Genomic DNA, 27,867 nt, shown 5'->3' with positions numbered 1-27,867 from the left:
TTTTTTACTGTAAGCAAATGTGTCGCTCGTTCATTCAAACACCAGCAACTCTCTGACTGTGAATCCTTCAAGTGTCAAGGTGCCAGAGTTCCAGAACTATGACGGTGCCTCGTCCTGTCTCAAGGGGCATTTCCTCTGTGGAAGCAGGCGTGTCAGGAAACACGAGGGTCAAGAGGTGCTTTGACTGGATTCTTCTGCTTGGCCAGAGGGTTGAAGACGGGGCACTGCCTGAACCTGAACTGACTGAAGGGGCGCAGGAAGGGAAGAGATGCCATGCTTATATTGCCTTTCAATTTGCTCTTTTTATTTTCATTTTTTTATGTGTAGGAGTGCTTTGCCTGAATGCATCTGAGTACACTGCATGCATGACTGGTTCTCACAGAGGTCACAGGGCACAGGATCTCCTGGAACTGGAGCTAAGGACCATTGTAAGTAACCATACATAGGTAGGCACACATACATGGAGGCCAGACAAGAACATTCGGTATTTCCTCTATTGCTCACTCTCCACCTTTTTTTTTAGACATAGGGTTTCTCACTGACCCTGAACCTCAATGGTCCAGTTTCTTTGAATGGCCAGTGAGCTCAAGGGTCTGCCTGTCTCTGTTCTCTCAATGATGAGGCTACAAACACACAATTTGCTATGGATGATGGGGAGCTGAACTCAGGCTATCTTGATTGCACAGCAAGGCCCCCATACCCAAAGAGCCATCGCCTAGTCCCAAAGTCTGCTTGGAGAACAAAAATTACCTTTAAAACCAAGACTAGAAGTAAATCTTGAACCCACTGGCTTTACTGTTTTCCTACATGTGGACTTTGCTTTTATTACATCTTATAGATGAACATGCCTTACCAGATTCTCTACTAATCATTCGCAAATGTTTAGTTATGTATTATTATGGGCTGGGAAAGGGTGGGAGACATGAATCCATAATTTAAAATAAGACTCATTTGGTATATAAAATATTTAAAATAAGGCTCATTTGGTATATAAAATATTTAAAATAAGGCTCATTTGGTATTTGCTATCAGTATGTTACTGTATCTTTCATATAGTGATACACCCAATGCCAAAGCTCTATTGTCTGTGAAAATCCTATTGTTTACTGGAGTCTGAACAGTAAAGAAGCAAACACACAGCAACTCACGGTGCAAATGACCTAAAAAGGCTCCAGGATCCTAGAATAATGACACTAGGTAGTTAAAAGCCAAATTTCCTCACCACTGAAAAACAATAGCATTTAGCCAGCTCCAATGATCCCAATTAGGAGACAGTCAAACCACCGTCCCCCTTCCAACCTTTAGAGAGCTTGCTGCCCTGGAATTATGTACAAAAATTTGGCCAGTAGTGATCCTAACTAGGACAGCTTTGGCAATAAATGCTTATGTCCTCCAAGGGATGGATCTTCCTATGCTCAATGGCACTCCCAGTGTGACATCCTTTATGAGATGGGCACCCAACTCGGGGCTTCATGACTCCTGTTTGCAGAAAGACACATGCTAGTTTTAAGGATCCAGAAAATCTGTTCCCACAACCAAGTCCCACTTCCTGATCTGCTAATGGCTGTCAGGACTGGCAAAGGAAATTGCTTCTGATACAGCATCCCTTCTTGTACACGAACAACTGATTCTCCTGGGGAAACAGGCAGGAGCAATCAGCAGTCATAGCCTAAGTATTTCCCAGCTGGAGGTTAATTGCATTATTTCTTTAGTTTTCATTGGAAACACATTAATGGCATATAAAGGAGTATAAATCATTTAAGGTTTCCATTCAGACCGCTGTGCCTATCCCAAAGTAGGTTTATGTCTGTGGAGTGACGGGCTGAATCATGAAGTGTGTGTGTGTCTTTAAGACAGGGCATCTTATTCCTCCTGCTTTCTCAGGGTCTCAGGGTGTCTCGCAGGCACATAGGATATGGTTGTCACCTCCAGCTTCTATTCTGCGGAAGCAGACAAGGTCTGGGTCCATGGGGGCCTCAGAATTGCCCTTCTGACAGGATGGGTATCGTGTGCTATCTAGAACGATTCGAGATGTGGGAAAGAAAAGGGGACCGTCAGATGCAGATGTGTTCACAGAGGAAGGAACAATTGATCTGGGTCTTGAATCATAAACAGGCGTTTGCCAAATGAGCTGGTTCATTTAGGTGCCTGTTTGACAGGATTAAGGGTGATACAGACACCTTGTAAAAACGGTATTTCTTGATATGTTTGCAAGGGTGTTTCCAACCGAGTTTGACAGTTGAACCAATGGAATGGATACAGAAAATCGGTCAATATCCAGAATGAGCAATAACTACATGGCAGAGAAAGGGGAAATTATTCTCACGTTCATACACATACTCCTTCCCCTCTCCCTCCTAACCTCCCTCCCTCTTCCTCCTTCTCCCCCATCTCAGAACTGGGTCACATTTTTCTTGTTATTTGGCATCAGAACTCCAGGTTCTCTGGCCTCTGTGCCCTTGGCCTTAAACTAATCCCAGCACTGCACCAGTCCTTTGAGTTCATCTACTCCGGGCTCCTGCTGTTTGGTTGCTTTGTAGTAGAGCCCAAATCTGTATTTTACCGTTAGGTCTCTTGCTCTCAAAACAAATCTGCAGAAACCTAAAGCCCAAGTCTAACCACTTTCCTTTCTTTTGCTTTGGATGAGAAAGTTCCAAAGTCCAAGAAGTGTTCTGCAGGAGTTAAACCATAGGGTTTTCTTAATGACTCCAAGAGCCCAGTCTGAAAATCATTAACACTACATTTTGATTCTTCCAATGCTTTTGCAAGCTCCTCCCCCTTCCCCTCCCAGCACCATCTCTGCACTGTTGCCTCGGGACTGAAATAGCAGCCTGTCTGAGGAACTTCACGTAGCTGGGAAGTTATCGGAGACAACAAAAGGTTAAAAAACAGAGCAAAGAAACAAACCAACCCTCCCTTTAGCAACCAGGATGCATTTTCAGCTTGTTAGAGAGCCGCTGACTATTGCTCAAAGAACTTCGCGTTTAAGCAGTGGCTGAAGAAAAATTGCTGAGGGTCTTTTATTGCTGTTTTAATGCAGTTATTCATGAGTGCTCTTGCCAAGAGCCTTACAAAAATCCTGCAAGTGCTTTTCTTGCACAGCCTCGCTGGAGAGGGAAAAATATCGACATCAAAGTGTGAGCTTTAGAACTCGAAGAATTGAGTCAGCCAGAACTTCACATTCTTTGAAGTCTCCGAGCCTTCCAGTTGCTTACTTTTTTTTTTTTTTAAAAAAGGACGGGTATTGGAAAAAGAAGCTAGGTAGTAGGAGAAACAGATAAAAATAAACTGAAGCCTTCTCAGCTTTGTGAGACTGTCAGACATTTGGATTTGCAAACTAGGGGCGACAGTTGCAGTCATCAGAGTGAATTAGACGATATGCGGTTTCCTTATTTCCCAGAGACGCCCTGGTTATTCTAAAACGTGCATTTAGATTCAGCCACGAGACGGGATCAGGAGGAGGGCCAGGAGCCAAGTGGCCACCAGCCTGGCCTGACCCAGCCCTCTAAGGGGTCTACTACCATTTTATGAGCGAGAGCAGAACAAATTCACGACCGTTTGACAAAGCCCAGAGCAGCCGCTGTGCACGGCTGAGCCCTGCAGAACAGGCTCTGCACAGGAGAGCCTGTGGGCCTCTAAGGGAGCAGAATGCCTGTCAGTTACATCACCTCCACCTTCCCCACAGCGTACCTGTGGCACTTCTCTGGACGGGCTGCCACTGCCGTTGGCTTCACCTCCGGCCCCTCCCTATGTCAGCAGAAAGAGGGGGGAATAAGGAGATTCCCTGTTATGGCCTACAGCGCTTCCCAGAGAAGCAGCCCTATCCATGCGTGTGGGATGAGGTGGGGTAGAACCGATGCGCAGCATTTGCCCCGGCCTGGGACGGACGTGGAAGTGACGACGGAGGAAGGGACTGGTTCATGCAAGACTGCCGTGAACGATGGAGCCCATGTGGCCTTCCAGGGAGCTCCCTGCCGCTCAGAGAACCCTTGAGTCTCTTTTCAACTTTGGGCCTGAGAAAGCCTGAAGGAGGTGAGGTATTCGAGGAGCAGTTAGGACCTCTACCTCGGCACTTAGGCCAAGGCAGCCCTGGGAAAAACCCAAGTGGACTTTCAACGCAGGATAGACTCACCAAGCTGGAAGGGCATTTATCTCAATTCGCGAGACTTTGATTTATGAAATCAAGAAAGAGAAAAGGGCAGACAAGGCTCGGCCAGGTTAAGGTGAAAAGAGCGCGTGGTCGACATTATCTTTGTGTTTAGTTGCAGAGTACAGACTGCTGTGAAATGGGAATGGTTGACGTTGCAGAGGGAGCCGAGCCGTTAGAGAATCGGAGGGCAAGGTGCGGTCCTGAGAAACTACCGGAGCCTACCTGCGTCCGGGGCTCAGCTCGCTCCGGGTTGCCCACTTACCTTTTCCACAGCAAATGTTCTTATCACGTATTCTGCCAGCAGCTCTGTATCTATTAGAGTCACTTTAATGTCTTTGTAGATCTCAGTGTCGTCTGGCCAATACTTGCAACATTTTACCTACAAGAAACCCGAAGGAAATGATGGGTTTAGGTTTTTATTTAGTTCCTGTAATGAAAGGGGTCACACTATGATTTACAGGATAAATCCGTATGCACGAGCTGGTTGCATAGCCCCAAAGCAAGTTTGTTTGTGACTGTTTTTAGCATCACCTACTCCCCTCACTCCTGGGTTCCCAAAGAAAGGAAACTGAAGTCACGGGAAGACTGAAATTTAGGGACATGGTCTAGAGTTAACGAAACGTAGTTATTATCCCGTTATAGAAAGCATTCATTCCCCATCTTCTCAGGGAACGGCCTGGGAAAAAACAAACAAGGGGAAGTTTGCGTATTTTAGTCTCTTTGAAAGTTCAGTTTCAGAAAGGGACTAAGGTGTTTTTTGGGGAGGACTGAGCAGAAAATCTGATTCAATACTAAAGATAAAACGACTTTGCCTGGAGAGGAAAGTAGCTTTGTAACGAGTTCTAAGACTGACAGATTCTTGTCACTGTGGTTTACAGTCACAAAGGACTGTCTCTCTTTCTAAAGCTAGTTTCAGACTAGGACACCAAGTAGGGGGTTTCATTGTGATACCTTCATACATGCCTTTATACTTTGTTCATCTGTATCCCTCCTCCATATTCCTTGCCCATTTGGGGGCCGGCTCTCTATCTCCTCCCTCCCCCTGCATTAGTACCCATTCTTCTTTCTTATGACATGTATTCCAATGCCCTCTCGACTGCCTACTTCCTTTAGGATCTTGGTGGAGGAGAAATGTCTGTATTCTGTCAATCATGTATTTTAATGAAATGCGGATTGGCCAGGCAGGGAGTAAAGGTGGGTCAACCAGACAGGAAGTAGAGGCGGGGTGATGAGAACAGGAGAATGCTGAAAAGAAGGAAGCCCATTTCCCCCATTCCAGCCCAGACCACCAAAGAAGCAACATGTAAACTGCCCCTATGAGAAAGGTACTGAGCCACGTGGCTAACATAGATAAGAATAATGGGTTAATATAAGCTACAAGAGCTAATAAGTAGCCTGAGCTAATGGACCAATCAGTTTCATAACTTATGGAGATCTCTGTGTGATTTTCTTTGGGGCTTGCCTGCTGTGGGGTACCAGGTGGGACATAAACCCCAACAAGCCAGCCCCCTCATGTTACAGGATCTCCTCCTCCTCATGGTTCCTTTCTTGTTTCATCACCCCCACCCCCACACACCTCCACACACGAATATATACACACAGATGTGTGATTACAAATCTAAGTCCCACATATATGAGAAAACACGGAATTTGTCTTTCTGAGTTTGGCTCGCTTCACTTAACATGGCAATCTCCAGTTGCATCCATTTCCTTGCAGATGTGACGATTTCATTTTTCTGTATGGCTGCATGAAATTCATCACGTCTTTGGAACACCTCCCACACATAATTTCTGCCCCTTATATTCCCTCTGCCACAATCTCAATTTGCTACAGGGATCATCTGGTGCAGGTGTCCTACCCAGGCAAGATCCAGAGGCCACCTCGCAAGCAGAGCCCCACACACTGATGCGTGCTGTGGCAAACTCGTTGCTTTCCAGCACTGTTCCGGAGAGTTTAACTAGACAGTCTCTCATCTGGGGTGTGAGTGGATTTGAAAACTGGCTACAACTTGCATTTTCAGTTCACTCTACGACTGTCAGTTTGATTTCCTATTTCATGTTCAAGGACATACATTTACCTTAAATTCCCTCCAAACAAGGATTTCCTCTGTGATCCACAACCATCCCTTCTGATTAGAACACCCTCTCTCATTCATCCAGGAGATACTCCCCATTCTTCAATGCACGTCTTAGATGCACCCCAAGTTTTTCTCCATACATTTAAACTCTCTTTGATTCCCAAGGAGCGTATTTGGTAGTTTCATACAAAACCTGGCACCTAGTTATTACTGGCCAGCAGGAAAGGGGCTATTTTGCTTATGTCTTTGCTCCTGTAGCACCTGGAGGTCACATCTTATACACGATAAATGTACAGTGGCGAGACAGACATAGAATCAGCACGAGGAGGAAAATGCCAGGCAGTGAGCATTTTCAGAAAGGATTATGGGCTGAGAAGACTCTTTCAGAATGACAAACATCTGTGTCACACTAACGTTTGTAGTGTAGCTTGTGGCTGGCTAGGAGTCTAGCTGCCTTTAAACTCTTGGAACTTTCTGTAAGATAATCCTTACCAAACTTAGTTGCTATATACACATCAGAGTTTGAGGCAAGGGAAGCACAGGGCAAAGATGGGTTTGACCTCATACTGTTTCCAATCCCCTTCGGGGAACCTCCCTGTACAGCCTTTGTCTGGAAAAAGCTATCTGTGACATTATTAAAGGTGGTATCTACAAGATCTCACAAACATCCATCATGAGTAGCCAAGCAAAATCTATAATACCCAAGATTAAAAGAGAGCGAATTTCTTCCTTTAGATGCAAAGCCGGTCTGATCAGACAGTGTGTATGTAGAGTTATCTGACCTGAAGGTGACCATACTTCATTTATAAACTGTCCATATCAGGAGTGCCTGTACAGCACGCACTCAGCTCTCCTCTGTGTTGAAGGCCTTGCTTTAATGTTTCTGTGACTTCGATGATGCAAGCAGAAGGTAGTGGATAAAATACAAATACAGTATGCATGTATGCTTTTAAAATGGAGTAACTCAATTCAATACAACTAAAAAGCCTCCCCTCCAGAAAGTGCAATAAAACACACACACACACACACACACACACACACACACACACACACACACACACACACACCAATGCACCTGCAACCTGTACTGTAGCAGGGATCTTTTACCTTATCTGGTGTATCATGGTTGGCAAACTTCAGGTGTAATAGGTGTGAGACAGTTTGTTGCATGGTTGCCTGTTCACCTATTATTGACTCCTTTCCTTCTCAGCCTGAGCATTTTTAACAAATATGAACACGGGGCCTTCAGTGCCTTGAGGTCAAGGAGCTAAAACCTGCCAGCATGGACAGAGGGTCCAGAGTTTCCCTTCTGGATAGCTCCCATGTGCCAGTTCAGACTGCATCTGAGATCTGACCTAGCTCCACTGCAGTTTTCCAGATCTCTGCATCTCTGCAAGATGGGATGCAGCAGGATGCTCTCATGTGGGGGTGGGAGGGAGGGACCTCGAGGTTAGATCATGTCCAGCTTATGTGGGGTAGCTCCAAATTAAGGGCTCCCATTGCAGCCACACTGTGGGCAAACAGGTACAGCTGCTCTCAAAGCAGAGACAGAAGTGGTGTCCTTGCATACGTATGGTCAGGAGCTGGCCCAGAGACAGTGGATTCCTTGCATACGCATGGTCAGGAGCTGGCCCAGAGCCACTAGAATGCTCCAATCCAGACACAGTTAAGAAAACAGAAGCGTGAAGGTGCTTCCTTCTTCAAAGAGTCCAGGGCAGCTAATATCTTGCACACCAGTACTTGTCTGGGCGAGTCCAGAAAAGGCAGAGGGACCATTCAGAATCTGTTTCCCCCAACTCATCTCCCAGAGTATCTTGAAATGGTTTGCCACATCTGTTTCAGCCTACGAAAGCATCCTTCTAAATTGAGTTCCTCTAAGTATCTTTTTAACTGCTTGGACCTGTGTCAAGTTATTTTTTTTTTTTGCTTAAAGAAAAAGGGATAGGAAGGAAAGCATGTTTCATTAGAGATGAAGACTGTGGGTGTCTACAGCCACCCCCTGGCTCTGACTTTACATATAGAGATGTTGAAGCTAATGCTTTGAAAACACCTGCTGGAGTCCTGGCCCCACACAACTGGATGCTACTCCATCTGATCCCGTGCCAAGCCAGCTGTCTCCTGCAGCCTGAAGGTACTTCCAAGCATCTAGCAGAGTCTCTGCCTCCCACACATCTTCATCATGTATGGCAACAGTCTCCAGCCTGGGAAGGAGCTACTTCCAGGATTCTCTGATTACTTTGGTGCCCTATGCCGGTTCCACCCAGCCATTAATCAAGCAACAAGCACTGTGCCCCACTGGCTGCTCATGACCACGCTCAGGGCTGCAGGAGGGATGCAGTCCCTGCACCCAAGGGGTGGTCAACTTTGGCTTTAAAATTTGCTAACTTAAGCTGGGAAGTAGTGGAACATGTCTTTAATCCCAGCACTCAGGGAGGCAGAGGCAGGCAGATCTCTGTGAGTTTGAGGCCAGTCTGGTCTATAGAGTGAGTTCTAGAACAATCAGAGATACACAGAGAAACCTTGTCTTGAAAAACCAAAAAGAAAAAAATTCACAAACTTAAAACACAGAAAGCAGTATAATGTGAGGATCTTGAACTTCCTGGTAGTTTTTTAGGAGGGCAATTTGTATCGTAATCCCATATTTATTAAGGTCACAACATCACTGGGGCTAGAGCCATAGCTCCCAAGCCTGGGAGTACATACATCATTTTGACCTCGAATAGATCCTGACAAGGCTGCAGGAAGAGTCTAAACTACAGCACATATCAGAACTCCTTGCAGTGATTCTCAAGAAATTCTGAGGGTCCGCAGAATTGGCATTTCTAACAAGTTCCTTGGCCTGTACACCATACCGACCAGAAAGAATTTCTACAACTCAATCAGACTGTAGAACCTGGCTGATGCAAGTTGGAAGAAGGCCTTGCAACTTGCTTATGCAACCTGTCAAAAAGGGATGGTGACCGTTCTTGTCCCAGAGTGTTCTAAGATGAAGTTAGGGGTTTTCAAATCTGCTTGCACATCTGGATCAGCTAGGAGTGTACGAAGAAACCCTAACGCCCAGGTTACATTCCAGGCTATTTCTCAATTTCTGTGTCTAGACAGAAGCAGTCAAATTTCCTGAAGCTTCCTAGATGCTCCCAAGTGCAGATCGGTCTGGAAATCACCAGATATAATGGGATAAAAACATCTGGCCAAGTGTCCAGTTACTTACAAGAGCTCAAAAAAGATAATCCTTATTTCTTCAGCATTAAGTCTCTAATCTGGACCCTAGGTGACAATGGGAGTTGGCAGAGTCTGGAAAGTGAAACTGGATGTTTAGGCAGAGAAGGGGAGACATCTTGAGCAGGGACAACTGTGTGGCTTGTGATGGTGGCAGAGAAATGGAGGCGAGAGTCCACGCTGCTTCCATTCCTTACTGGAAACTATGCTCCCCAGATAAGAGACTCAGAAGAGAGAGGTTGGCATCGAGTCTCCTACTGGACGGTTTGGATGGAATCAGGAAATAGTGGCTGTGCTCTGGGGAAGCAATTTCAAGCAAACAGCTGGAGTTACAACGATAGTCCGCTAACCCTCATTTGTAAGGTCACTGCAGCTCCCATACATAGAGCCGTCACTGGTTTAGATGAGACGTTCTCATAGCTGTATCCTCACATGGAGGCCTGGGCAGGAAAACGAGTTGCAAGGGCCCAGGCTTCTCTCTATGATTCTGGAAGGCAGGGCCAGGTCAGGTAATGAACTCTCTCGGTAGATCAGACGCTGATGCCAGCCGTAGGCAGGTGTGGGAGGGTAGACCTCAGGGAGCACATGGCTTTCTTTGGTCTTGTTAGACTTCAGCTGCCCTGTCTAGGGAGACAGAAGAGGTGTAGCTGGAGGGGTGGAGCAGGAGGAGAGTACATTCTGAAGATGTCATTGACTCTTTCCCTGGCTCTCAAGCTGCTAATTTCTTTTCATGCCTCTAAGGAGGTTTCTCATGAATAATAGAAGATCTCTCTTCCCTCTCTCTTTTACCCTTCTCTTTTCTGAGGTAGTTTGAATTTGATTGGCTCCCATAATCTCAAGAAAGTGGCACTATTAGGAGGTGTGGTCTTGTTGGAGGAAGTGTGTCAGTGTGGGGGCGGGCTTTGAGGTCTCTTTCGCTCTACCTCCTCTCAGTTGACTTCCACCCTATAAGATGCAGAACTCTCTCGGCTTCTTCTCCAGTTCCATCTCTACCATGTCGCTCCCCACCGTGATGACAATGGACTAAACCTTGGAACTGCAAGCCACCCCCTCAATTCAATGTTTTTCTTTATAAGAGCTACTGTGGTCATTGTGTCTCTTCAGAGCAACAGACACCCTAACTACATTATACATTATATCCATACATTAATGTATAATATATAGTCATACATTATAGTCCAAGTTGTGTTAGGGCTTGCCATGTTTAGGTTGGCCTCAAATCATGACCTTTTTTTAACCTCTTGCTTCTGAGTGCTGAGAGTATAGGCAGGAGCCACAAGGACCCAGCTACCATCATTACTATATACATGTATATGTAAGTCTCATTTGGTCACCACTCTCCCTAAAACATTTCACATACTAATACTAATAAGGGCTGTGTACAAGGGACTTGGCTGGCTTCTCTCTCCCAGACCTGATTCACTGGGTGACTCCTTCAGGCAAAACTCTTAAAGAGTCCAGGAATGGATGGAAAATCAAGTGTTCCTGGAGGTCTGTATAGTTTTGGTTTGGGGGAAGAGCTTCATAACATAAAGACACTACCATTTTTGTCCCTCTAGGTTACTGTCTATAGCCTGTGCGGTCCAGCTCCCTGCTTCTGGTTTTCTCTCTGTCTCTTCCCTTCTACTTCATCCAGTTGACTATGGATTCAGAAAGCAGCATCAGTTGACTTCAGCAGGTTCTCAAGACACATACTCCTTCAGCCAGCTTTGTTCTGCACCTGTTCAAGAAAGGGGGCCCTGGTACTTAGCATTTTCCCACACCCAAGTCCTGGCCAAGGAGGGAGCTCACCATCACCAAGTGCAGTAAAATCATGTCACACACTCAGATGGTGACACCTTAAAGAAGCATCTTAGATACCTTTTGAGCAGTAGCAACACTATTAGCATATAGACTCAGGCCTCAAAGTATATCAGTGAGGCATTTCCAAGAGGGGTATGTGGCAAATCTCTTGAGAAAAAAGAGGACTTTTTTTCTGCATAGTCTTCACCTTAATAAAGTCATATTTTAGATTCGTGACCTCATGTGAGTCATAGGCTCACCCTGATTCTTTCTACATGTTCTGGTAGATAGTAGATCGTGAGGTGGTGGAAATATGTACGCTAAAATGAAATTAGGAAAAAGTTGCTGTGGTCAGGAGAGGCAATTCAAAGCAAACAGCTGGAGTTACAAAGATAGTTCACTAACCCTCATTTGTAAGGTCACTGCAGCTTCCAAACATAGAGCCTCCACTGGTTTGGGTGAGATGTTCTCATAGCTGTATCCTCACATGGAGGCTTGGGGAGGAAAACGAGTTGCAAGGGCCCAGATTCTCTCTGTGCTCCAACTTCCTTATAGGAGGAAGGTGGGATGCCCCTTTACACTGATTCTGCACAGTTAAGATCACCATCCATATTTTAAAAATATCTCACTTGAAACCGATTGACAGGTACATGCGAAAGGCTTGAGGGAATCAGCATTTCAAGTGGCATTGTGGTGGCAATGTGGCAAGAGTCAATGTCTTAGCCTCGGACATACAGTTTCTGGCTTGTCCTGTTTATCATTGGGTAGTGAAGGTCAGCTGCAAGCAGAACCCTGCCTAGGTCTTTCTGGGATAAGGAGGAATGAGCTGTGATTGTAATATTTATGAAAAGCCATGCACAGTCAGCAAATCTAACTTGAGGCAGATCAAAAGGCAAGTGCAGTAATCAAAAGCACATTCCTTGGGGTGGCATTGTCCACGTGAAAAGTCAAGTTTCATTCACTAGCTGTGATGTTGGGCAAGTCACTGAACCCTTTAGAGGTTCCATTTTTTCCATCTGTAGGAGAGTAACAAAAATGTTGCTATGAATACTGTTTTTGTAAGGGACACAGAACAGAATGCGTGCAATTGAAAGTTTGTTAAAATTTTGGAACGAAACTGGAAAGGGGGCCGGGTGATGGTGGCGCACACCTTTAATCCCAGCACTTGGGAGGCAGAGGCAGGCGGATCTCTGTGAGTTCGAGACCAGCCTGGTCTACAAGAGCTAGTTCCAGGACAGGCTCCAAGCTCCAAAGCCACAGAGAAACCCTGTCTCGAAAAACCAAAAAAAAAAAAAAAAAAAAAGAAACTGTAAAGGGAGGTTCGGAAGAACGGGTGTCAATTCTAAAGGAAGGACTCTGGAGCTTCCCAAGGTTGACAACATTATTAGTGCATCCAACCAGAAAGGGTGCTGTTTCCATGTGTGGATGAAGAGGGAAAGGCGAGGGAGGTGGAGAACGTTGGCAGAAGACATCTCCAGGAAGTCCGTGAGGTTTCAAATCTTTGTTAGACAGGGCCTGTAAGGGTGGGATTCTTTTGACAGCAAAGGCAAAGTCCTAGTTCATGATGCCCAGCTGCTTCTGACAGCACTGGGGTAAGAAGTGTGTATTTGAGAAGGGTGGGATCCAGGAATGCATTGCTGCAGTCCCTGCATTTTAAAGGTTCCCAATTCCTCTGCATGCATGCATATGATCAGTGGTCCGTCATGAGGTATGCAATAGCTGAACCAAAGCTCATAGGTATAGATCCAGCCTCTAGTTGTGAAGGAGGGACTCTATGACTCTTCGGAGCTCCTCTGCAGATGGAATCCCAACCAAATCACTGTGCTGGCCCTTCCTGCGCTTCTTTACAGAAACACCCAGTAAACAGTCCACTGAAATCCTGGGATCCAACTTGTCTGTTTCATCTACTCGTGACTAATGTAACCAGAGGATTTCCGTAACCCAGCAATGGCCCAAGATGCTCAAATAGCATCACTCCCCGTGACTCCATGACAAGTCTGTAATCCAGGGAAGGAAAGGATTTATGCAACCGTCCTGTCAGGCGGAAGGGAGCTGAGTGGATTATATAGCAATGGCATGCCTGTAGATTCAGTTTCAGAGAAATGGGGCAGTAGCTTATGCCATCAGCTGTGGTCCCTGCAGGGTCTTACACACAGGGCTGATACTGCCAGAGAAAAGGTCTAAGGTAATGGCATTCTCCTTGCCTGCAGCCTCCTGAATGACTGCCTTATTTCGTCTATAAATAGGGAAACTGGAGGTACTACTGTCTTGCCACTTTGTTCTAGAAAAACCATCAAACGCTTCATCGGATAATCCTGTGAACTACCCTCTTGGCTTGCTCATTTATTTACTTGGCCAGATAAGCCTAAGCCTTAGGAGGAAAGCAGAGCAAGGGCTTAAGAGGACTGCATAAGCAGAGATGGAGAGCAGAGACGGGAACGGCAGGGCAAGGGCTTAGAGCAGGATTAGGCTAGCCAAATCAACACGCTTTAGTTCAGTGGGAGATCCTGTCTCAAAAATAAGACGGAGAGCAACCGAGGAAGATGCCTGACATTGACCTCTTCCTGCCATGCAGATGCCCACGTGGACACATCCATGCAACAAACACACACACAATACTTATAAATGTCACCTATGTGGTCTGAATTGTCACTATTCCTGGTTTGTAACTACTCACATGTACGGCAGGGAGAAGGCCCAACAGGAGAAGGACAGAAGCTCTGAGTGGTTTAGCTTTCTAACATTGACAAGGCAGAAACACAGAAGTTATGAAGTGAAGTCATGAGACTGATCCTTACAGGCAATTCATTAATGCTCTATTCAGTTTGGACTGTGGCTTGCACGTGCACGTCTGAGTGTGTTCATTTATGTGCATGTATGTATGTGTGTGCATGTGCGCATATTTATCGGGAACTTTTTATCATGCCCTGGGAATTTACAAGTTGTGAAAGTGTGTGTTTGTGAGTGTAAACAGATTATTTGAGCATATATTTATTTGAAAGAACTATTTCAGAATAACGTTTATAAAATGTTAGAATTAACATCCAGATAATAAACATATTACAAAACCTTATGATTTGAGGTTATAAATGTAGTGCCTAGTACTTGATTTAAAATACTTGATAAGGCTTTAGTTAGATCAAGAATAGTTTGGTGGTTTTTCTCTTTGCTTTGTATAAGAGTGTGTGTTTACTTTTCTTTCACAATTCTCAAAACTACCCAACTTTGTAGCTGATCCAGAGTGTTCTGGTCAAATAAAGTTTTTTGTTTTTTTTTTTTTGTTTTTTTTTTTTTTTGATTTTAGAGACAGGGTTTCTCTGTAGCTTTTGGTTCCTGTCCTGGAACTAGCTCTTGTAGACCAGGCTGGCCTTGAACTCACAGAGATCTGCCTGCCTCTGCCTCCCGGAGAGTGCTGGGAGTAAAGGCGTGCGCCACCACCGCCTGGCTCAAATAAAGTTTTATAATTTTAGTCTCTTCATTTCCTTTTCACCTCCATTTGCCTTTGAAGTACACACATTTGCTATTCAAACTGGGTGAGTGGGACACAAGGTAACAATTCTCCAAGGACTGTACATTTTAGGTTAAAAAGCAAACTACACCCCTATTTTTGTGTACCGGGAAGAGCCCATGGTCTCTGTGGGGTGTGTGTGTGTGTGTGTGTGTGTGTGTGTGTGTGTGTGTGCACGGTGTCTCCTTATTAAGTGGTCAGAAGTTCTCCAAAGGCTCAGCATTCTCTCTTGCACACTGTTCCTTCTGCACTCTGGAAGCCACTGTGGTTCTACGGGACCTCTGAGGAAAGAAAGGGAGTGTGCTGTGCTGGGTGCTAAAGCAGTGGTTTATCATCACAAGCAATCTTGAGAACCTGTAACAGGAATATCTCCCAATGTAAGAGTTTATATTACCTGCTTAAATCATTTTTAAAAAGGCTTACATAACTGCAACAGACCATCTTCTATGGTCTGCTGATGGAGGAGGGTCATCTGTCTATATGTTATTTTCATTGGTTAATAAAGAAACTGCCTTGGCTCTTTGATAGGGCAGTATTTAGATAGGTGGAGTAGACAGAACAGAATGCTGGGAGGAAGAAGGCAGTGAGGCACATGCTATAGCTCTCCTCTCTGAGAGGGACACAGGTTAAGATCTTTCCTGGTAAGCCACCACCTCGTGGTGCTACACAGATTACTAAATATGGGTTAAAGCAAGATGTGAGAATTAGTCAATAAGAGGCTGAAACTAATGGGCCAGGTGATGTTTAAATGAATACAGTTTCCGTGTAATTATTCTGGGTGAAGCTAGCCATGCGGGAGCTGGGCGGTGGGAAGCGGCCCATAGCTCCTTTTACAGTCTGCACAAATGAAAACACAGGTCCATCATGGGTGGGGCTTGGGGACAATAGTCTCACTGCATCCTTCCATGCCAGGACTCCCACATAATTCCTATGTAAAGCATGGGAGAAAGCAGGGGTGGCTGGCTCTCCCCTCATCATGTCTTTGAAAAACTAAACTGTTTTCTCTTAAGAGTTCAGACCCCAGACTTTTCCTCTTGCTGCTGGTACTAGGAGAGATCTAGTGAGTGATGTGGGGTCCTGTGGATAAATACACAGGATGTTTGTTCTTCAAGGGGATTTTCTTAGTCTGAATACACACAACGAATGAAAAGAAATCTTAGTATGAGGATAGTATTTTAGAATTAGTCATTTTCTTTTCATTTCAAGGACATGAAACTTTATCTCAGAGATGAACACCTGTTCCCTCTTTGTCTTCATATGTTTTTGCCTTTGGACCCACAATCACACCCCCACTTTATATAGTTTGGATATAAAACACTTCCCACAGACTCGTGTATGTAAGCACTTGGTCCCCAGCTGGCGGCTGTATTTTGGGAGGTTGGGGAGTCCTGGGAGGAGGGTCCTCACTGGAGAAATTAGGCCTTTAGAGGTCAGGGGTTGAGGTTTCTAGCCAGGCCCCACTTCTTGCCTCATGTCTGTCTCTATGTTCCCATCTGTCTAGATATGTGTGAGCACTTCACACTCTGCCGATAGGGTGGAGAGCTGCCGCCGCCACCAGGCCTCATCTACCATGATGGTTGTCCCCTCTAGTGTTGATCGTCTTTGCATAGGCATCCCCCCACACTGTCTGGCTCCTTGCCCCCTGGATTTGTGTTCTTTCCTGTCTGCCTGCTATCTTCACTTTCCATATTAGCATTTTGAGCTCCTGGTATTCTTCCAGTAAATTCCCCTTTGACTTCAATTAGCCAGAACTGATCTCTGCTGCACACGGCCTAACGGCACTTGATAGGCCTCCCTCTGGACACAGGGGAAAGTGGTCCAGTGACATTTTCTTGCCAACTTCTTGGCTGGTTTTCTAGTTTTAAGTGGCTTTCTTTGCATCATCTCCCACGTGTCCCTTGTTCCTGGTCATTCCTCATGCAAACCCTTTGGAACCCTTGACAGGAAGCTACTGGAACTCCATTCTAGAGGAGCGCATTCAGCTCTCCATGGCAACACCTCAGCTCGCTGTGAACACTGGGCATATCTGCAGCATCCCTGCTACATGCTGTGGTTGTCTATGTTCCCAGACTCCCTTCCCTCTTTTTGGATATGTGCTGTCCCACGCTCTGTGCATATATTGCACACCCTGGGAACACTGCCTGCAGCCTCAGCTTCAGATACAGCTGAGGTACCCCTTCTATGAATCCCACAGACTCTGTAAAACCACTGTCACAGAGTTTATGTTTCCTGATTCCCCATCTAGTGCCCAATGACCCAATCAGCCTTTTGTTACTGTCCACATCAACTGTATATAGCATATGCTTGATCACTGGAGGAATCATACTTTGTCTGTGATTTTCCTTGCCATTTCTTTCTCTTCTTGTATTTTTATTTACTTCTTTTCACATTCCCAATTCTGCTTGTGTCTAAATGTCATCACTCAAACATAGCCCCTTTCCCAATAACACAGGGGTTTAATCCCAAAAGTCTTATGCTAGCGATATGACGAGGGCAGAAATTTAAAACCACTAAAGATCTTAGGGGTGGAATCTTCAAGAATTAGTGTGGACTATGTCTTTAGGGTAGGCATCGTATGGTTGAATTCTGGTGACTTTAGAATGAACAGGAGATTCTTAGGGGCCCTTGCAAGAGTCTGAACAATGCCGCCGAGACTTGGAGACTCCAGAGCTGTGGAGTTTCATCAGCTTCTTGGCTTTATGAAGTAGATTTCCCAGGCATTTCATCATAGTAACGAAAACCAGTCCGATGCACTCTTTTATCACTGAATGTACCTGCCCACGTATGTGACATGTACATTCGGTGTACTAACTACTATAATAGTGTTGACACTTTTTAGATTGTGTCTTGTCTTCTCATCTTCATACTTGTGTCTAGTTGAAAGCTGAGGGTAGAGAGGGTACAGCAGATGGTGGGAAATGAAGACAAAAGCCCCAGTTTCTCAGTGTCTTCAGTTCAACTCCTTCCCGAGATGTCTGCAAAGCTCACGCCTGCTTTTCGTTCAGCGTTTCAGACTCTACACAGCCAAATGGAACCAACCAGCCTTCTTCTTAAATCCTGGGCCCTTTCATGGAGGATGGGGTGAGGTGCATAGGGTCCGGTAGGTTTCCGTGGAAGACGGAGTGAGGTAGGTACTTGGCGAATAAATGTCTTTACATTAACTGTCCAAGTCACAAAGCTAGAGACCCAGGTTCATATCCAAGCCTTCCTTTTTCTTTATTGGTACCTGTGGTCATCTGAATGTAACTGCCCCCCCATAATTTCACAGGGAGTGGCACTATTATGAGGTGTGGCTTTGTGAGAGTGGGTGTGGCCTTGTTGGAGTCTCTATTGGGGTGGGTTTTGAGGTTTCGTATGCTCAGGATACCCCCCCCCCCGTGTCACGGCTGTCTTCCTGCAAAATGTAGGACTCTCAGCTATAGCTACAACACCATGTCTGACTATACACCACCATCCTCCCTGCCATGATAACAATGGATTGAACGTTCACCCTGAACTGTAAGCGTGTTACCCCAATTACATTTTTTTCCTTGTAAGAGTTGCTGTGTTCACGGTGTCTCTTCACAGCAACAGAAATGCTAAGACAGTACCCACCCCAATGACATCCAAACTGTGATCTTCTATAAACACACTCTCTCTGGTCATACTGGCCTCTTGCTGAGACTGCTCACCAAGAAACAGCCCACACTCTTCTCTCGCTTTTCTCAGTGGCTACCACGGTTATTGCTTTCCTTGGTCTCCTCCCTTCCTCATTCTCTTCTTCTTGGCTCTGCCATCCTGTCTGGTCTGAGTATCTGGGACAACAGGTGCACTCTACTCTGCCAAGCCAGAATTGTGTTCAACAGTGCTGATCAGAACCACCGACTCACTTCCTTCATGGCTCCTGGTAAGATTTTGCACTTTTTCCTCCTTCCACTGCAGACCCTTCTCAATAAGCCCTGAAGCAGCTTCTGGGACCAGAGTCCCCATCCACATCTGTGCCAGGCCACTGGCTTTCTTATCCTGCCATTCACTTTCCTTTATTTCCTTATTCTGCTAAAACTATTTCTGTCTTAGTCTTGTCACTTGAGTTGACTTCTCCTAGGAGAGTTCAGCCTCTCTCTGCTTTCTCCAAGCCCTGGATTCCACAGGCAGCATTTATTTCATGAGCACGATCACATTCTGACTTAAGTCTGTCACAATTGATTGTTCACTAGACTTGACTTTCTAATATCCTATCTAATATGCTATGAGGATGAAGGAATTATAAATATCTTTCTGTATCTTGGTGCTGTGGGTTCAGTAAGTATATTATTAGATGACCAGTTAACTACACTAAGAAGGACTAGTAGGCTTGGCTTTAGATTGAGTTGTGAACTAGACAGATCAGCCTCTTGCCATGTTCTGTGGAGTTTTAATTTTTTATAAGGGAACTGAGATTGTTAGGTAGAGAGAACCTCACAGATCAGGGGTGTGGCCAGGGACTTATTTTTCATAGAGACAACCAAGTCCCTCACTTGCTGTTGACAGAGTGGCTCCGCATCATTGGGTATCTCCTTTCCTGGTGATGAATTAGTGGAGGTACAATAGTGACTCACATGTTGTGGGGGTGACCAATCATTCTGATGGAACCCATGTTTATATTAAACATCCTGACTTCAGGGAGAAATACTATGAAAAGAATAGAAAATAATAGGTAAGATCATCTTTGGGCAGATGACATTCTTCATAACATCCTGTAGGTAGGTGGTCTCCTATCCTCCTCAGTTTTGACAGAGGTTAACATCTGGGTTCTCTACTTTCCTCAGTTCTCAGACATCTTATCATCTGTTACCACAACTATTCTGTGTCTTAACAATAATTTCCCTAAATGACTGCGAGACGTCGTTTGGATTTTTAATAAACAGTCACATTCTAATGAGGTCTTCATAAAACTGACTAAATATGTTTAGAAATCATTAGCTTAAATTACCGGTGCAAAAATCTCCTTCGGGAGCCCTGCAGATTTGGTTATGAGACTTCCGGCAGATGGATTCGTTCAACACCACGGCAGTGTTTTAGAATCTCCACACAGTGTAAACGGGAATGCCTGGGAAACAGGAGACTGGATAAGACACTAACTGTCCCTCAGGTGGGTTCATTAAACAAGGAAGACAATCACAACACATTCCAGGGTCATTTAACTGCCAGGTGTGCGGCTGTTGGCAGGTGCCGGGGAAACTGACAAGGGTCCCCTCCTAGACGCATGGGCTGAAGGAGGATGCAGAACAATGACACGGAAGTCTCAGATAATGACAGGTCCTGGCAGATGTACCAGAGGCCCCGCTGGAGGAGAGTGGAGCATCTCTGTCGTCTACGCCAGGTGCTGCGACAGGGAAGGCCTCCCAGTGGCTCCAGAGCAGGCAATTAAAGCCTCCTAATGCTGACTGCTCGAGGGCAAGAAAGAGGGGAAGCAGGTCCCCAGTTCTGCCTTAATGAATCGGGAGCAAGTCGGTGTAAACAAGCACACACCCGTGCGACTCATGGGTGATTCATGAGGGACGGCCCCCGTGTGGTGCACATGTTAGGTAGGGAGCGGTTACCCTTCGAATCGTGTCATTTTGATTTCTTGGATGGCTTGCTGTTGGTGTTTCTATGTATGGAAAATGGGGAGTTGCCACTCAACAGATCTGCAGCACTAACGATAGCAAACAGCCCGGAACAAGGTCAGGGCCTTTCCCAGATGGGATATGACCTCTTGTCAAAACTCCCAAGTCCACGGCAGACATTCGAGAGTAGATGCCATTAGTGTCACTACTAATTGAAGACAACCACATGAAGGGACTAGATAGAGGCCTCTTCTGAGCTCACCCTTACCTTCCCAGCCAACCTGGTAAAGAGTTAGGAATGTGTTGAAAACAAAACTTGAGCATTTTTATCTCTGGTAAGCCTGTGTTTACAGATTCATAAATGAAGCAGAAACCTAATGCCCCCTTCCCCCTTCAGTTACATCCCATTGACTGGAGTTTCTACACTGATTTGTTAAAGCCATTGTTGGAAAACCAGTGGCCACCCCTGACAGGGCAGGGCCAAGGGCCTGGTGGGAAGAAGGAACTGTGACCGTCACAGTGAGGCATTTTCAGTTGCTATATCTGCTGAGCCACACCACTTGAGATGAAATCGGACTTCCGGCCAAATGTACCAATAATATTTTGTACATAATTACATGAAATTAAACATTAAAAAATGTTCATGAGTGTGTGCCTGTGCTTGATGCTGGGGGATGATGAGAGAGAGTGTCAGATCTCTGGAACTAGAGATACAGATGTGGTGAGTGGTAGGAATTGAACCCTGGTCTGCCTGAGAGTTAGTACCCTTAACTGTGGAGGCATCTCTCCAGGCTTACAGCTCCCTTTACTGCAGCAATTAACAGTATAGCCCTCATTCTGTCTTTCATCAAAGACCACACTGTCTCTACTCTTCCTTAAAGTAAAGGAATTTATCATGTGTAAAGACATTTCCCTCTTAAGGATTCTGAGTCTGGATAGAGCATACTTGGGAATTTCAACTAAAGGAAAAAATACCCATGAACATTTAGTCCTAAACACTAGTAGGCGTTGTTATTTTACTGATTATTACTTTTCAAAATAATTTACTTCAGGAAAGCCAATACTTAAAATCTGAGGCAGCAAATTCCTTTGGGGGAAGGAGGCTATTGTAAAAGCCTGTGAAGGCTGGACCACCACCTCCAGAGAGGCCTCACTGTGGGATATGGACATTCTGCAAGTTATTTGTGGAGTCAGTCCAGAGACTGGGATAAGTGTGCAGTTCCCTCAGAAGGATTGCAAGACCAAGAAATTCTCTGCTCTTTCACAGAAGAGTTCAAAGGCATACTCAATCGCTTTTGGACACTATCCGGAAGTCAACCACTCTGGGTGCTTGCTGAGGAGGGGGAAGGAAAAAGTGAGCCAAATTGTATCATTCCCTAAATGAGAATGAATTCTGGTGCCATTCCCTACCCCACAATATCCAGGAAAATCAGGGTCATTGCTGTGGGACAATGGTCTGTATTCTGTCAATTATATTTTAAATAAACACTGATTGGTCAGTAGCCAGGCAGGAAGTATAGGCGGGACAACCAGACAGGAAGTAGAGGCGGGTCAATGAGAACAGGAGAATTCTGGGAAGAGGAAAGCCCAGTCCTAGCTGCAGTCCTGACCTCGCTACAGTAGAAGCAAGATGTGACTGCCTCGCTGAACAAGGTACTGAGCCACATGGCTAACACAGACAAGAATAATGAGCTAATATAAGCTATAAGAGTTAATAAGAAGCCTGAGCTAATGGGCCAATCAGTTTATAGTTAATGTAGACTTCTGTGTGATTTCTTTGGGATTTAACAATTGTGGGAAACGGACAGGACAGGAAACTCAGTCAACAGGTCATTATATGTATCATTGCTGATCTGAGGTTTGAAAATAGAACATTAAAATTAATACCTAATATTTACTGAGTTTCATAATGGGCAAGAACTTCTCTACTGGACATGGAGAAACTCTCACATAATCTTTCAGAACGTCCCAAAGTAGGTGGTCATGGATGGAGTATTTTATATCCCAAAATTCAAAAGCTGAAACCTGACCACTCATTCCCCATGATGGCTCTATCCAGAAATGAAGTAGCAAGAACAAATGAGCTTAAATGGGTGGGGCTCCGATCCAACAAGGTTAGTGTCTGTATGAGAAAAGACCTAGAGAGCTTGCTCTGTCTGCCGTGCTACTTGAAGTCCTCGTGAGAATGCAGACACATGAAAGTCAGGAGAAGCCCTCTCCAGACTCTGCAGCATGCTGACCTTGATGTGGATTCAGCAGCCTCCACAGCTCTAAGAAATAAATGGCTGTGGCCTATGCCTCTCAGCGTAAGGCATTCTGTCATGGCTGACTGCTGTGGCCTATGCCTCTCAGTGTAAGGCATTCTATCATGGCTGACTGCCGTGGCCTATGCCTCTCAGTGTAAGGCATTCTAGCATGTCTGTCTGCCGTGGCCTATGCCTCTCAGTGTAAGGCATTCTGTCATGGCTGACTGCCGTGGCCTATGCCTCTCAGTGTAAGGCATTCTAGCATGTCTGTCTGCCGTGGCCTATGCCTCTCAGTGTAAGGCATTCTGTCGTGGCTGTCTGCCGTGGCCTATGCCTCTCAGCGTAAGGCATTCTGTCGTGGCTGACTGCCGTGGCCTATGCCTCTCAGTGTAAGGCATTCTGTCGTGGCTGTCTGCCGTGGCCTATGCCTCTCAGCGTAAGGCATTCTGTCATGGCTGACTGCTGTGGCCTATGCCTCTCAGTGTAAGGCATTCTAGCATGTCTGTCTGCCGTGGCCTATGCCTCTCAGCGTAAGGCATTCTGTCGTGGCTGTCTGCCGTGGCCTATGCCTCTCAGCGTAAGGCATTCTGTCGTGGCTGTCTGCCGTGGCTTATGTCTCTCAGCGTAAGGCATTCTGTCATGGCTGTCTGCCGTAGCCTATTCCTCTCAGCGTAAGGCATTCTGTTGTGGCTGTCTGCCATGGCCTACGCCTCTCAGTGTAAGGCATTCTGTCGTGGCTGACTGCCGTGGCCTATGCCTCTCAGCGTAAGGCATTCTGTCGTGGCTGTCTGCCATGGTTTATGTCTCTCAGTGTAAGGCATTCTGTCGTGGCTGACTGCCGTGGTTTATGTCTCTCAGTGTAAGGCATTCTGTCGTGGCTGACTGCCGTGGTTTATGTCTCTCAGTGTAAGGCATTCTGTCGTGGCTGACTGCCGTGGTTTATGTCTCTCAGTGTAAGGCATTCTGTCGTGGCTGTCTGCCGTGGCTTATGCCTCTCAGCGTAAGGCATTCTGTCGTGGCTGTCTGCCGTGGCTATGCCTCTCAGCGTAAGGCATTCTGTCATGGCTGTCTGCCGTGGCCTATGCCTCTCAGTGCAAGGCATTCTGTCGTGGCTGTCTGCCGTGGCCTATGCCTCTCAGTGTAAGGCATTCTGTCATGGCTGTCTGCCATGGTTTATGTCTCTCAGTGTAAGGCATTCTGTCGTGGCTGTCTGCCATGGTTTATGTCTCTCAGTGTAAGGCATTCTGTCGTGGCTGTCTGACTTGCTGGATGTACAGGTACCATTATACCCTACTCTTCATGGTACCAGAGATTCCCTCTAGGCTGTCCACATGACCAGCCCCTGCTTGACCGGGCTCCAAGCCAGCTCACCCATACTTCCACCAGCTTCCAGAAGAGACAGAAGTGAAAGAAAAGGGTTTCATACCTTCAGTACGGAAAATGTGGCTTTGAAAGATTTTATGCTTTACATAATGGACTCATACAACCCCCAATTCGTCACTTGGTAACCTTTGCTGTACAGAAAACATTACATGCTTAAAATTTCAAAAATTCCAATCTTCCCCAAGCTTTTGCTGTCTTTGAAATAGTCTTTAAAAAAAACCAAAGTCTTAAATATTTTTCCTGTATTATTTCCTACGAGTTTTAAAGTCCTATTTGCAATATGGAGGTTGTTAGCTTTTAGTTGTTTGGGGGCATTCCATGAGTAAGAGATCTTTATTCTTTTTTCGGTCCACATGGGTAAGCAATGTCCCAGCTGGCTTGATTGAAAAGCTCACTAATTAGATATCTTTCCACTTAGGCCTGCAGTCAACATCTGGGCCCTCGGTTCTGACATATTGGCCCATTTATTTCTTCCTGCCAATTTGTGACACCTATAATTTTATCTTCTCCTATGTTCTGTGTCTGGGATGGATTTCAAGGTTGTCCTATCCTTATAAAGTAAGATAGAAAAACAATTTTTCTTCTATTTTTTTAGAATCATTTTTATAAAACATATAAAATGTATTTGTATTTTATAACTTATAAAATTAAACTATACAAAATTTGAATATTGAGTACTAACAAACAAACAAATTTTGTCTAGTACATTTTCATGGCTGAATTTTGGTTATGCTTCAATTTTTAAATAATTGTTCTGTCAGAATTTCATTTTCTTTGGGAACTGGTCTTAGAGAATATGTTTTTCTACAAAATTACCAAATCTATTAGTTTATTATTAGTCACTATCCTCTCTGATATTCACGATACCTGGTTTTCTTCCTTTTATTTCTGATCTCTTGCCAAAAGTTTGTCTATTTCATATAACTAGGTTTGTATTAGCTAATATTTATTACTATAATTTAATAAATTTCTTCTCTACTTTCTTATTTCTCTTTGGTTTTACTGTGTCCACTTTCTTGAGTTAGAAGTCTCATCTTTCTTTTAATAAAGGGCATCTAGGAACTTTTATATTCGTTTTACCTGCATCCTGTGAGTTTATATACTCCTCCCTCAATATCAATGGGGAATTGGCTCTACGATTCCCCTGGGGTCTCCTTTATGTAAACTGCTAGACCATTTCCATGGAACTTAGGCAACGTCCTCCTATATACATGGGTTACACCATCTCTAGATGGCTTGTGATACTCAATACAGTGTAATGTCAACAGGTTCACTCTATTGTCTAGGGATAAGTTTGCACATGTTGAATGCAGATGCTTTCTTATTTTTCCTTTTTTTTCTTTTTGTGGAAGGTATGTTGATTGAATCCATGACCCTATATACATGGGGGTGACTCTCTGAGACACTCTTTTTTGACCTCTTGACCCATGAGTTCGGCTCAGGTTCAGTTTCCTGGGATCTTAAATGAAGATGGAGCAATGCTACTGTCATTTTCTCAGGGCAAGTGGATGTTCCCTTCTCTCCCCTCTTTCCCACGTCCTCCCCGAGTTTGACTTCTATCTGACCATCTACCCCCACAGGTTTGGATATTATGTTAACCCCGAGGGCCCTAAGATATCATCTCTTGACTGTCACTGGCTTCAAAATCAGGGTACCTCTCACCAAGATAGACACAGAGCTCCGCTGCCTGTTTCTGGGCCCACTACAGTCTCCATCCGAGTTTACTTCAGGTCTGTGGTGTCTTGCATTCATGAGTATTAAGTTGCATGTTTTAAACAACTCTACTTACATACTCATACGATGTATATGAGCTTTAAAAAAATAAGCGGGACTCATCTAGAATTTCAAGATGTTTGTTGACGGTCCAGTTATCTAGTCTGTCACCTTTTCTAGAATATTCAGTATATTCCACTTACTGAGATCTTCTTCTGAGACAATTGTTGTATTTGTTTGTGCCTCCTGACACCCGTCTCGAAATCTTAAGCACCACCCCCCTTTAAGGTTCTTGCTTCAATGATTCAGTTCTAGGACAACTACCAGGCTGCCTTTGCTGGATATAAATAGCAACTTCCCTAAGAAGTAATGGGCTCTTTATTTGGGCTGAGCATCACCACGGAATTGAACCCATTATAAGGCTGTTGTACCCTTTATCTTTGCTCATTTAAAATTTGTGCTCCAGAGGTAATCTGATGCCATTGCTAAGATTACCACCGCTCATCAGCTTTCTGGTTAAACAAAATGAAAACTCATAAACAGTCACTAGAGACAGGAATAAAAGAACTTTGGGGTGGATTATGGCTCCAGCTTGATAGGTTATAACACCAAGGCATACCGAAGCATGCCAGCATGCTAGGTTTCTAATCCACAGATGTATCCCAACCATGCACACTATTGTTAGGGCCAATTCCCCTGACATAAGAATGTTGTCATGTCTATTGTAGCACCCACAGGGTTTTGACACCCAACAACCAGCATCAATGCTTCGAGGTATTGCGTGCTCAAAATAACCAGATAACGGCAGCTTTTAAATCCTGAGTGCATTCCCTGTCTGCTGCTATTTCAGCAAGCGAGAGCCATTCAGACTGTGCTTACTGAAAATGTATAACTACTGTGGTAAGCAATTGGAGAAGCTGGGGTGGGTAAGTTTTCTTTTGGAGTATGCGCAATACTTCAAGAGCATGATTCATGTCTCTGGATCACTGACCCAACAAGGGACCAAAGGCCATTTGCAGAGCACGGGCTGGCTTACCCTTCCCACTTCCACAAGGTTGGTCACCATGATGATGCTTGCCGTGTTCTCATGCCACACCATCCTCCAGAAGTCATATATAGTCTCCTGCATGGGCCCTGGGAAAAACAGAGCAGAGGCGTCATTTCCCCTTGGAGCATTGCTGGGACTTCAAAGAAGCCTGTGCATCCACCCCCCCTTTGCTTTTAGCGAGATGCCTCTCGACAGCAGCCGTACAGAGAGGAACCCCTTCTGCAACTGTACCTAGAGCGAGAGCCAGTGTTCCACTCATGGCTGACTCTTTTTTTGTCTCACGTCTTCCAATATTATCTGCATTTTGAGTTCTCTTTACTCCTCTTAAACCACTACCGCGAAAGAAAGTGATTTCTCCATCATTTAGTTATTTATCTCCATAATACTCAAGAGTGGAATTTTAAAAAAAACGGCCTACATTACTCTTGCTGCTAACAATTGGCAGCTCTCCCAGGGAAGTGAAACGTGGAATGAAATGAGCCTCAGTAGGAGAGATGGCCTTTCCTTGTTTCTAATATTTTTTCTTCTTTGGTGCCATCAGTCAAATTAATCCATTCTCTCTTTCCACACAACTTTCTAAAGTGAGAGAGAAGCTACGGGTCTAAGGCAGCCATTGTGCATCCCACGGAACATGGCAGAATGTGGCCAGACACCTGCAACCTCACCCTTTGAGATCTGAGTATTCAGAACTCTTTCCTGGGGCTTGGCATTTTACTCCCATCCCCCACAAAAAAAAAAAAACAACAAACGACAAACAAGAAAACAAAAAAAAACCCTGTGGGGGCGGGATATGTGTTACAAAATGCTAGGGCTGATATCACAGGTGCAGAAAGGTGAAATTTAAATGTTCTTTCAATTCAAACTTCTATATTTTACACGCGTCCAATATACCTTTATAATATCCATCCTGTCCAATTCTCCTTGCCTCCTAACAAAGCTTCCCTCCCTCCCCCATGCCCTATTCCTCTTTCTCACTTATTTTTAGAAAACAACTCATTGAGTCCAATTAGCGCTGCCTACCATTCACCAGAGCTTAAAAAAATAGTACCCCAAAGTGCCTCAGGACCATACATACTTGAGGCTGTAAAACTGACGGTATACAGAAGAAAAGAAAAACTGCGCGGAGATGAGAGAGATGCAGGGTTAAAGGCTTGGAGAGGCACATCCTCTACG

General features: G+C 45.0%; 1 protein-coding gene across 3 annotated transcripts in view; it reads right to left on the bottom strand.

Annotated features, from left to right (window-relative positions):
* Nucleotides 1-27,867, bottom strand: part of Ptprm (protein tyrosine phosphatase receptor type M) — a 694,512-nt gene that overhangs the window by 29,294 nt on the left and 637,351 nt on the right. For 2 of the 3 annotated variants that reach the window (XM_075956536.1, XM_075956538.1), the window contains 2 exons: nucleotides 26,683-26,780; nucleotides 4,413-4,529 (listed from right to left, as the gene is read on the bottom strand). In XM_075956536.1, the coding sequence (XP_075812651.1) occupies nucleotides 4,413-4,529; nucleotides 26,683-26,780 (215 nt within the window). Of the gene's footprint in view, nucleotides 1-3,690; nucleotides 3,748-4,412; nucleotides 4,530-26,682; nucleotides 26,781-27,867 lie in introns of all 3 variants that reach the window. The other variant, XM_075956537.1, reaches the window with a different exon arrangement.

The sequence above is a fragment of the Microtus pennsylvanicus genome, chromosome 22, assembly GCF_037038515.1.
Source record: "Microtus pennsylvanicus isolate mMicPen1 chromosome 22, mMicPen1.hap1, whole genome shotgun sequence".
In the NCBI taxonomy this organism is placed as follows: Eukaryota; Metazoa; Chordata; class Mammalia; order Rodentia; family Cricetidae; genus Microtus; species Microtus pennsylvanicus.
Note: the sequence above shows the minus strand (reverse complement) of the source record. Positions and strands in the feature narration are given on the sequence as shown.